Source organism: Schistocerca piceifrons, chromosome 1, assembly GCF_021461385.2.
Source record: "Schistocerca piceifrons isolate TAMUIC-IGC-003096 chromosome 1, iqSchPice1.1, whole genome shotgun sequence".
Taxonomy (NCBI): Eukaryota; Metazoa; Arthropoda; class Insecta; order Orthoptera; family Acrididae; genus Schistocerca; species Schistocerca piceifrons.
The window spans coordinates 42,739,325-42,751,847 of record NC_060138.1 but is presented as its reverse complement, the minus strand read 5'-3'; the positions used below and the strand labels follow the sequence as shown (position 1 = coordinate 42,751,847).

The 12,523-nt window shown below is 37.6% G+C and overlaps 1 protein-coding gene across 5 annotated transcripts in view; it reads right to left on the bottom strand.

Annotated features, from left to right (window-relative positions):
• Nucleotides 1-12,523, bottom strand: part of LOC124780652 (cytochrome c oxidase assembly protein COX15 homolog) — an 85,866-nt gene that overhangs the window by 62,505 nt on the left and 10,838 nt on the right. For 3 of the 5 annotated variants that reach the window (XM_047253799.1, XM_047253796.1, XM_047253800.1), the window contains 2 exons: nucleotides 2,758-2,889; nucleotides 2,610-2,669 (listed from right to left, as the gene is read on the bottom strand). In XM_047253799.1, the coding sequence (XP_047109755.1) occupies nucleotides 2,610-2,669; nucleotides 2,758-2,835 (138 nt within the window). In that variant the 5' untranslated portion in view covers nucleotides 2,836-2,889. Of the gene's footprint in view, nucleotides 1-2,609; nucleotides 2,670-2,757; nucleotides 2,893-12,523 lie in introns of all 5 variants that reach the window. The other 2 variants (XM_047253801.1, XM_047253798.1) reach the window with 1 other exon arrangement.

Below are 12,523 nucleotides of genomic sequence, written 5' to 3'. Positions count from 1 at the left end.
ACACACACACACACACACACACACACACACACACACACACACAGAAATGTTGAAGAAAAATGGGGGTCTTCGAAATATAACATCCTACGAGTAGCAAATTAAACAGTCAAGACACAGAAGACAAAGCATAAAAAAGAACAGAGTACAGAAAGAAAATAACAAAAATAAATTTAAGATGTAAGCAGAAACAAGACAAAGCTGAGGTAGGAGAAAGGCAATACAAAGCATTGAGGAATGAAATCAACCAGGAGTAAAAAAAGAATAAACAATTGTTAGAGGACCAATACAAAGAGGTGAACGAAATGATCAGCACAGCAAAGCTGAAATGTACCTATAAATCAAATGCATTGGAGTCCAAAACAAAGATGGAATAGTACTATATGACCAGAAACAGACAAGAAAAATGTGGAAACGCTAAAAAGCTGTATGCAGGAAATAATGAAGATCTGCAACTGGAGAACGCTGAGGAAGTTGATCCAAAACTGGAGGGAGATGGTGTATGATGACTTCAACATTTTTGTCAGGCAGCTAAAACCTGGGTAAGCCACTGGAATTGATGATATATGATCATCAAGGCTGGTGGAGAACAGCTACACAAAGAACTGTTCCACCTCATACAAGTTATGTGAAAAAACTGGAGAGCTCCAACAAACAGACTTTTAAAAAATATGTACAAGGTCAATACTACAAAAAGAATTCCCAAACTGACATGAACACTATAGGACTCCTAATTTGGTAACAAATGTCTCCAAGATCTTGACCTCTATCATTCTAAGGTGGATCAAAGGCAGGATAGATGCAATGATCATGGAAGACCAATTTGGCTTTTGAAGAGGTGTAGGCACATGAGAGGCAGTACTTGCTCATGATTAATTCTTGAGAAAAGGCTGAGGAAGGCTGAAGACACATAATTGCCTTCAGCGGCTTAGAAAAAGCGTTTTTAACAGTAGCCTAGTGACAGCTTTCCGAGATTCTGACAGATGGTGGTATAAAGTACTTACAGTAGTGCAGAGACTGTGAAAAGATTTGGAGAACAAGAAGAAGAAGAAGAAGAAGAAGAACGTATAAATTCAGAGGATGAAGCTATGGAGAACATAGGGACTATAGGTGGAATTAAAGTTCATGGTCAGAAAATAGACATGTCGAGATTCGCTGATGATACCGCAGTGTTAGATGTAATTAGAAGCAATGCTGACCCCGATGGAAGTTACTCTCAGCTCTTCTTATAACACGAAAACTAATAACAGAAAAACAAAAATCTTAGTGGTGAGTAGATAAAACACTATTGCCCAATGCTCACTTGATAATGAAAGACTGGAGAATGTTCAATCCCTTGCCTACCAAGGATGTAAAGTTACATCAGACAGATGATCAATAAAGGATATTGCAAGCCAAATCCATCAAGTAAAAGCTGCTTTTAACAAGAAAAGAAACATTTTTACAACCAGTTGCATAGACAAACATCACAGGATCTCATCAACACATTTATTTGGATTTGCTGTACAGAAGACAAATATGGACACTCAGACACAGTGGTTAGCACACTGGACCCACATTTGGGAGGACGATGGTTCAAACCCACGTCCAGCCATCCTGATCTAGGTTTTCCATGATTTCCCTAAACCATTTCAGGAAAATGTCAAGATGGTTCCTTTGAAAGAGCACGGTCGACTTCCTTCCCCATCCTTCTCTAATCCATGGGACCAATGACCTCGCTGTTTGGTCTCCTCCCCCAAATCGATCAACCCACACTCAGAGAAGCAGACAAAAACAAAACAACAGTCTTCAAGATGTGATGATACCCTAAGCACAAGATTTCCTGGGTAGACAAGATATCAAATGAACAGGAGCACCACAGAGTGGAGCAAGAGAAGTCATATGTTTCAAAACTTATCCGACTTAGAAGGGACACATGGGCTGACCATCTGGTGAGATATGATTGTATCATTGAAGGGATAGTAGAGTGGAGAACACAAGAGGCAGACTGAGACTAGATTCCATCAACCAGATCATTGATGGTACCAGGTGTACCACCCATACCGCTCTCAAGAGCAAAGCTAAAGACAGAAATGCATACCGAGCTGCTGTTAACTGATCTGATGGTTGCAAATCTAAGAAGAAGAACAAGACCAAAAATATGAAGTGAATGGAGTGAGATCGAAAAACATGTATGTAACAGAAAAGCATTTGCATTTATGCGTAGTTGTGAGGCTAAAAATGTAATAATTCATCATAATTTGAAACTTCTATCTCTTCTTTTGAAACTACAGGAAATAAGAACACCTATCCAGAAACCCTGCAATGTTTGCTGGACATGTGGAGCAAACATGAGAAAAGTGTGTATATTCATTAGTCAACATTATCAAATTTGGTGAAAATTCAGGAAAACTGCGGGATTGGAAGATTCATGGAACTGTTTGTACTGTTGCCTTATAATTAAGGAAAATTAAGTTTTGGGTAACAACAATCAACTGTGTAAAAGTGATTTACGTGCGTTGAACAAAATTGTATTAACAGGCAACTATGTCAAAGTGATTTATGCGAATTGAACAAAATTGTGTTACTGTCATACTAGTAAATTGAATAACAGACAAAAAGACGCCACTTACCCTATGAGCTGTCAATGAAACTTGTTGTTTCAGTGAACCGAATCCATTTCTTAGAATGTACTGTGAAACAGGACAAATAAATATCATAATTATTAAGAAGATAAAATCAATATTCTCCATAAACTAATGTTAAAAGTACATAACTTACCTTGCTGGAAAGACCTAAGGGGTAGGCTGAGCAGAGGGACGAAACAGTTTTGAAGCAGTTCTTTGAAAGTGGTAACATTTTCACTGTGTGTCACCTCAAAATCAAAATTCAAAGCAACGCTGTTACTCTTTTCTGCTGAAAGAAAATCATAAAAAAGGGAAAAATAAAGAATATTAGTTTTCTTCAATTCATAGCAGAACAAAGCATAAAAATATGATGTTTTATGGGTGTCTCAAAGCAAAGCAGTTCTTCACAAAGAAAATAATTGCTAAAGCAGTAGTCTGGGCAACAAACAATCCAGTAACATTCTTGCTATGCATAAATAACCTCCTATCTCGTCTCCTCTCTCTTTGGTCTAACCCTGCGCAGGGGCATAGTGGCATCATGTGGTCAGAGCCTTGCTAATCTGCCTCCACAGAGCTCTGTCTTGGGCATTGTGACTTGCTTGCTGCAAGCCCATCCTGGTCAAGCTCTTAATCTGGTTTATCCAGGGTAATGGTGCGCATCCTCAAGGTCTTCAGCTGTTGACTTTTCCCTCTATCATTGTTCTTTCCATTGCCTTTTGCCAATGTGAGCAAAATTTTTTAACAAATTTTGGTTGAGAAGATGATCTAGAGCTCTCTCAGGATCGATTCACTACTTCGATGTGCTGTCCATGGAATTCGAAGTAATCTTTTATAGCACTACATTTCCACAGCATGAATCCTACGATGATCCAAAACCTTCATCATCCAAGTTCCTGCTGCATAGCTCATGATAGGGGAGATTAGAGCCAGATGAGAGTGAGCTCTGTCTTGACAGTGACAGAGGCATCCTTCCAGTTGTGAGCAAGTTTTGCTGTTGCATTTCTCACAGTCAAAATGCACCCATGGATCTCAGGCTCACAATCTCCAGTATCAGTGACAAGAGACCCCAGATACTCAAACCGGCTGATGACTTCATAACCAGCAATATCTGCGATATCAGGTCTGTTGTCATTAGGACAATCTGCAATCATCACTTTGGTCTTTATATTGTTGATTTCAAGACCTTATTCTCTGCTTCATTTAGCCAACCTTCACATGACGGTTTTCAGTTGATGCTCATCTGTTGCAATTTTCAGAGTGTCACCCGCCTACTTGAGACTATTGATTTTTCTGCCGCTGACAATAATGCCACATCGTACCATTCTTCAAGAACATCTCTTATAATGTGCTCACTACATGCACTGAACAATGGTGGAGAGATAATGCATCCTTGTCTTATGCCAGCATTAGTAGGAAAATTATATGAGGTGTTACCGATTCTTACTGTCGCTAGGTTCGAAAAGTACAGTTGCCGTATCAGGTATACTAGGTGTCTCGGCGTATCCATGTCAATGAAGATAGTCCACAGCTTTGACTATTTCATCTTGTTGAAAGCTTTCTTGTAATCCATGAAACACATGAACATTTTGGTATTATATTTTCCTACCTTCTCAATGAGCTGTCAGACATTTAGGATCTTCTCATGAGTTCCATTGCATGGAATAAATCCAGTTTGTTCAGCTGATAATTGTGGACGTAAGAAGGGCTTCGGCCTCTCATTCAATATAGTGAGCACCATTTTACTGTATGGGAAATAAAGGCTACTGTTCTACAGTCTGTATACTAAATTGGAGATTCTTGAATTGTGGTATGAAAATGGAGAGGCACCATTGATCTAGTAATTTGCAGACATCCAGATCTTTTGACATAACCTATGTGTGATGCCCACACCCATGTTAGCCACGTTTTCTTAGGACTTCAGCAGTAATTCCAACCTGGCCTGGTACCCTCTGATTCTACAACTTTTTCAGTGCATGTTCCACTTCTGTCTAAGAATCGCTGGTTCAGTGTCAGTTGTGCTCTGGTATCTTGACATTGGTTGTGTGTCTTCAGCAAACAGGTTGATGCAGTATTCACTCCACACTTTAGTAATACCTTTTGCATCTGTGATGATATTCCCTTAGTTGTCTTTAATAACCTGAGTCCTGAGTGAAAACTCCCACACCCGTGCCAAGCACTTCACATTGTCATATAGTTCCGAGCTGTGGTTCTCTGTTGCACAGAGTTTGAGCTCTACGCAAATTTTGTTAATTTGATCATTTTTGTCTTTCCTACAAGTATGTTTAATTTCATTATTCACTTTTTCCATAATTTGTTCTCATTGTCCTGGATCTATGACTGTAAGCCGGACGTTAAGTTGCCTTTCAATCAAAGCCAAAGTTTCATTTAACATCTAGTGTTATCACTACACCGTGGTGTTCATCTTTGGGATTTTGTTTATTACACCAGTGATCTATTTTCCTGCTCTTATTCAAGCTATGTTGCAATTTCTCTCTAGGTCAGGAAGTCCAATTCTTCAAAGTACTTCTTGGAATGTAACTGGGTCAGCTGCTGCCAGCCTTTTCAACTTCATTTCAGCCACTGGTTTATTCAGCTTAATTCTGATGTAGGCCCACAGTAGATGGCGATCAGATCTGCATTTGACACTAGTTTTGTTTTCACTTTGCGCTAAGAGGTTCTCCATCTCTTATCAATAGGGATATAGTCAATTTGATTCTCATAATGTCCATCTGGGGAGGTCCACATAAAGAGATGGTGTTGTTTGATTTTTAAGCATGGTATCCATTATGGAGGAGTAGTTGTCCATTGTGAACTCTAGCTATTGATTTCCTCACTCACTGCGAATTTCATGCTGCATTTTGTACCTCGTATCCAAAATCAATCCCAGTAGACACACATTAACAGAAGGAATAGCAAATGAACTTTTCACAACTGTTATTGATTGGTTCATTGTAATTTTACAATTTCAGCGACATCTGCACTGTATATGATTGCTCGTTTTTGTTGTGAAATCACCAGAAAGTTAGTTTACTTTCATGCATCCATTCACTAATGTCATATGAGATAATATTTTGAGGTAATTCCACAAGTAAAACAAATGGTACTCATTCTACAGAAACCGGATAGTATATGTTGTATATCTTTGAACCTAATGTAGGAAACAGATTAAAAAACAATAAATAAACTTATATATTACTGTCTATGTATTAACACTCTCAACCAGTAGCACAAGCTTCCTACTGCAATCTACAAATAAATGGAACACGACAAAAAGACTGTTTACATACACCATGAACTAATTAATGGGACAATGATCCACATGGTTATTTCCTGTAGTACTAAAATTATGACAATTCTGAATGCAATTAGAATACTGAACATTTTAAACTTTGTGTGCACTTTTCATAGTGTCACTAACTTTTCAGGTATGAAAATGCTACCTTTCTTATTGCTTATTTCATTTAATGCTAGCTACATAATTGTAAGAATCATAGTTTAATTTCTAAATTACACATCTGTTCCGTGCATTCTCTAATTGTCTACTCAATTAAAGCTGTCATACATTCACTCAAATCTGACTCACAACGAAGAACATTAATACATAGATACTGCAGCAGGTCTCCTTCGTGGATAGAGCTGTGCTGTCCCTTTAATCCTTCAGTAACATTTAACTTGTCATTAACCACTTCAACCAATGCAATTTTAAAGTAATTACATTGGATATCACTATAAATAGTTACTCCACAGGCTTGATCAATTTGATATTCTGTACATGTTGTTCACATATTGTCCTGACATATTTTCATACAATAATGTCATATGGAATACTATTCTTGGGTAGATAATCTTTAAAGAAAAAAGTCTTTATCGCTCACAAAAGTGCTGTAAGAATACATGTGGTGCTCACCCTCAACCTTCTTGTAGACATCTGCTTAAGGAGTTAGGCATTCTGACTACTGCTTTCACATAATGTTTGTTGTAAATAAACCACTCCAGTTCAAAAGGAACAATGATATAAAGTTAGAATAGCAGACAGAAAAATGACATTCATTTTTACAGATTAAGGTTAACTACTGTACAAAAATGGATGCACAATGCTGTAACTAAAATTTTGTCCATTCACCTGGAGATACAGAATGTCTGAGAGACAGCAAAGTAAAATTTGAAAACAAACTGAAAATGTTTTGTAATGTGTAAAAATGTGGTGGGTAGGAATTACTAACTTACATCTGTATATTTAATAATAATAATAATAATAATAGTAACAATGATAAATAATAATAATAATAATAATAATGAAAAAAAATCTCATAAAGTTTCAGCATGTATCCATATTTACAAATTAATTTACAATGTGAATGTAAAATGACTCATTCCACAACATTATGATTTACTGTGCAAATTATAAATGGAATGTCAAGCTAAGTAATGAAGCTTCATTTGTATACCACTTGGCTATTTGGCAGCAGTGTCAGACTTCCTAGTGAACTTAAAAGTAATCCACTTATATTTCTCAGTAATATTTCCATGATGGGCACAAGTAAAACAACTCATTTCAAAGCAGTGAAGTTCAAAATTAATATTGTTTATGTGAAAGTGAAGTGTCATTTCTATTACCTTTTACAGGGGCACACACTTTTTCGTGGTGTCTTCCCATTCACAAATGCACAAGATTTGTCTGTCAATGAGACCTTCCATACACAAGTCTGATAGACATCACTGTCTGGAAAATAATAAAGACTCCCTCCAATAACGCACATGTTGACACTCTCTCTCCCCAAAGAGACTTTACATCTATTTCCTACAGTATTTCATCACATGTTTGCATTTAATAGATGGAGTCAATCCATACAAATACTACTGAGTACGTATTTCAAGCAGCACCCTCCGTCGAAATCTTTAGAGTTTCGCATTACCAAACCTCCAGCCTACATGATCATAATTGACAATTCATGATGTAGTAGTAGCATTAGTAGTAGTAGTAGGGTAGTGGCAGCACCATAATATTTTTATTAATCCTTGGATCATTTTTACAAGGATTCTGGACATGCATGATATTACAGTTTAAGAACAAAAAACAAAGTACATAGTCACAGATCTAGTTTGACAAGGATGAGACAGGTGAGGCTATGGCCTTATAGTAGGAGCCACACTGGCAGCTTTAGGAAGACCATGGACAACTTAAATCAGGCTGGCTGGATTGGAACTAGACCCTCTATCCCCTCAAATACAGGACCAGTTTGTTTAAAATTGATCAAACTATTTGGTTTATCCCTAGTGTACAACAGTGTCGTTTCATCATCTTTCAAAGAAATTACCCCATTACATAAAAAGCTAGTTCTATACCATCCATTCACTTGGAACACATTTTAGACACATTATTTCATAATGTACTTTAACACTATGCACAATATCAGCTGTGACAAGTTTATTCCTCGGCAAAAAAAAAAAAAAAAAAAAGGAGTTTGAGTTGTATGTGCAACGCGGTCCACAAGCATGATACATTACCTGAATGTAGAGGGTAGCCGATTAAACACACATACTTGGGTTGCAGTCAGTGAAATGTCTACATCACAAAATCAGGTGTTATGAAAACAATAGTTAAACAGTGTAGTCACTGTATGTAGTAGTAGTTTTATATTTATTCTTTCTTAGTAAATGTAAGTTCGGCCTAGTTCTTGCTCCATGGTGATGAGCATGAGCTGTAATTATCATGGTTAATTTTGATGTGTGTAACACACTGGTAAATGTATTCATATGGTGTAGTTAAAATCATTAATGTTCTGAGCAAATATATACAAAGAGCCTCATTACTATTTTTGTTGTTATCCTTATGGTTCTTTTCTGTGCACTGAAAACTATGTTCTATTTCATGTATTTGTTTCTCAGAAAAGAATTCCTTTGCTAAGAAGTGACTATGCAAGGCTGTTACACACTTCTGGCAGAACTGTAAGGATATAAAACGGTGACAACAATCCGTTTGCAAATATCTTTTGGTACTCAGCCATTTCAACATACAATAATCATTCTTAGAAATTTTGTGTTTGTTATGTAGTCTATAGATGTATCACCTACATTTATGTTTCCAGTAATAGTTTTCCTCTTGAAACTGAAATTCATTTATTTGTTTTCCTTATGTTCAATGTAGCTTAACTGCATATTCACCAACTGTAAACTTCTTTAAAGGTTTCCTTTGCTTTCACTGAGAGTTCTCTCATTTTTTCAGCAACGATAATGCTGCTGTCACCAGTAACGAAAACTTTTCCTCCATGATTAACACTATTGAAAAAGTCAATGATATGTATCTGGAGCAGTAATGGCTATCGCAAGAAATTACTATCTTAATGTGTTTTGGTTCTGAGAACTGCTTCACTGGAGCTTTATTCTTGTACCCTATCTGTTATGCACGATCAGAACTAGTCGTTAGCTACAGTTATTACTCTTGATGGTTATAGCCTATTTAGCAGAATCTCGTGGTCAACACTATCAAAAGCCTTAAATAAATCTAATAATATATGCTTGCGAAACACTCATCCTTATAAAGAGCACTTAGTACTGCTTTTGTAAATTCTAGTATGGCAGATTCTGTACTTCTATTACAGTGCACTTAGAATTTATTAATCAACTCATTAATCTGTGTTTCACAACTGATTTATTTATTTTTCAGAATGACGACAATGCAGAATTTGGTCTGTAGTGTTTTCTTTCTTTTGCATTACTTTTAACAGAGGGCCAACTCTTGGCTGTTTTTAACACCCTAGAAAATTCCTTGATGCAAATGGTTCATTTATTATGTTTGTATGGCAGCTTGTATGCTCCACATCCACCATTTCAGCACACAGATGGATACTTCATCTACGCCTGCTGACACCAGATGTTTTGGTTTTTGTACAGTTTTACTAACTTCATGCACTGTGGTTGGTAATAACATTGTTGTAGAAAAGACATTTTTAATGTTTAACGCCAAAGCTAATGTTTATTCACTTGCTGCCTAGCTTCTAGCTTTTCACAAACCACCTATTACAGAGAACCAAATTTGTTATAGTGAATGTGGTTAATAAAGGTATCAGTGAATAAAATGGTTCATGTAGTAACTACTTTTGTATTTGTAATTAGGGAATGGTTGGTGTGGACAGTTCTACTTGTGTCAACACACTTAAATCTATCTGGTATTTATGTTAAAAGATGTCAAAGATGTTTGTGGCTTGTTAAGATGGGCAAAGCCCGAAACTTATCAGTCAATAAATAAACAGTAACATTGGTGTTAAACATTAAAAATGTCACAAGAAGTTTGTATAAAAATGCCTTCAGTCACAATTTTCTTTCATTTATTAAATTACGCAATGCATTTCCACCCTGTGGGTTCATCTTCAAGTGCAAATCATCTAACATTTGCTCTTTGAATGAAGTGAAAAGTATTTTCCTATAGTGAGAAATGAGACATTAAGTTTCAATATTTTCATGAATCAAGTGCAGAAACATGAGAGAAACAGGGGGGGGGGGGGGGGGGGACAGTAAAAAACTCAACAAAAAATCAAGTAAGAATATACGAATGCATGGTCGCACTGTGATATGAATTATTAAAACCTTCTCAGGCTTCCAGTCGCGCCAGGAGGTTAAAACCCATGAGCTTTCAACTGATCTGTCCTCTGCCATTGTCAAGTAGTTAATGACTGCCATGTTGCCATGGCCTCACCATCATACAGACACACTGTTGGCTGTGATGGCCCTGGTGCCCTCTTCTTTGCCAACTGTGGTAACGTTTACATCCAACACGCATTGCGACCGCTTCAACCTTGGGTTGGTTGGGTCCCAAGTTGTGCTGAGCTGCAACAGGAGTCCTTGTTGATGGTGTTTTCAGATATTTCTATGTCTAGTGCTTCTTTTATGATGCAACCCACAATTTCTATGTCCTCATAATGACAGATGTCTCATTAGACAGTACAGGTGTAAGCACCTCTTGTGTTCAGTCTGGCATTGATCCACATTGTGTAGTTTGGCAGACACTGTAGCAGCTGTACCAAAATAGCTACAATCACTGTCAGGTATCACAGGCTATTTCTTGTGTGACACGCAGGAAAAACACCACCAAAGATATGAACAAGAAACTTGCAGTCTTGCCTTTCTGTGGCACAGTGTCGGGAAACATTAGCCGGCTCCTGAAGAAACACATCATCTCATGAGTGTTCAGGCCCCCAGCAAAAATGGCCTGGTGTAGAAATAAAAATAATCCGAAAACACCTCCAACATGGATGGTGGTTTGCAGTTCAACACAGACCAAGACCAGGCCATCCCAGTGTTGAAGCGAGCGTGATGGATGCAGGACAAAAACATTACTGCAGTTGGCAAAGAAGAGTGAACCTGTGATGTCACAATCAGCACTGCAGCTATGTAACACTGAGGCCACAGCAACAAATCAGTCATTTACCACTTCACAATGGTGTAGGAGAGCTCGGTCGAAAGTTCATGGGTTTTTAACCACTCGATGAGGCTGGAAGCCAGAGAAGACCTTAGTACAAAGAAGAACAAAATGGCTCTGAGCACTATGGGACTCAACATCTTAGGTCATAAGTCCCCTAGAACTTAGAACTACTTAAACCTAACTAACCTAAGGACACCTCACACACCCATGCCCGAGGCAGGATTCGAACCTGCGACCGTAGCAGTCCCGCGGTTCCGGACTGCAGCGCCAGAACCGCTAGACCACCGCGGCCGGCAAAGAAGAACATTTTTAATGTTTTGAGGTCAGCATATGTTAGTTTATTCATTCTGTCATTGCGCAACTCATCACTCGGGGCACACATTTTTACCCTTGGCTTCAATGTGCAGTGCATGTGCTGTGCAATACATAATTTTTCAAAGTGGTGTAAACTGAAAGCTTTTGTGTCTTCCTGGAAACACGTTTTGAAATTTCTGCCTGTTTTCCCTATATATTAGGCAGGACAACTAAGATGTGTTACTTTATACCCTCCAATGCTGTTGAATTTATGGTTATCTGTTTTTATGTGGCATACTAGTAAGCGTGATGACTTATTATTGGAGAATGCAACTGTTACATTGGTTTTATTGAACAGCTTTGCAATTTTTTGTGATATGGCACCTAGGTATGGGATGCTGGGAAATATTTTCTCTTCTTTATTAGTGTGGCAATTTGTTGTCTTATTTTTGTGTACTTGTGTGTCCAAATTGTCAATTGTTTTGGCCATGCAGCCATTGTTTATTGCAATATTTTTTATTGTCATTGAAGATTTACCACTGATTTCATGTATAAGTTTATGAAAAGTTCTTCATAAATAATAAGACTTAAAAGCAGCTACTGCACCTTGAACAACTGGCTGGAGCGGAGCTGTTGTATTTTTAAGAGGATACTCAATCTCTACACTGCCAGATAATTCAGATAAGCTAACTGGGTGCAGAGTGTTATCCAAAATTAACATGCTTAAGGTACTGTCCTTCAAATACTGTTTTTACTTCCGGACAAAAGTAATTTTTAAAGCAGTCTTCAAAGTGAATTTTAGCATCCTGGCTTTTTTGTTGGATCTCCAAATGAGTGGCAATTCTTCAGTATATTAATTCTCACATGTTGATCAGACAAATCTAGCAGCATGCCTCTGAATTGCTTCGATGTCTTCCTTTTAATCCGGCCTGGTGGGGATCCCAAACGCAACAGCAGGGGTCAAGAATGTCACACACTAATGGCCTATACATTATATCCTTTAGAGACGAGCTACACTTTCATAAAATTCTCCGAGTAAACCAAAGTCTACAATCTGCCTTACCCACTACCAGCCTTATGTACCCATTATATTTTATATCACAGTGCAACATTTGATATTACAGTGCAACATTACACCTAGATATTTAATCATCATGACTGTGTCAAGTGACACACCATCAATATCATATTCAAACTTTCTAGG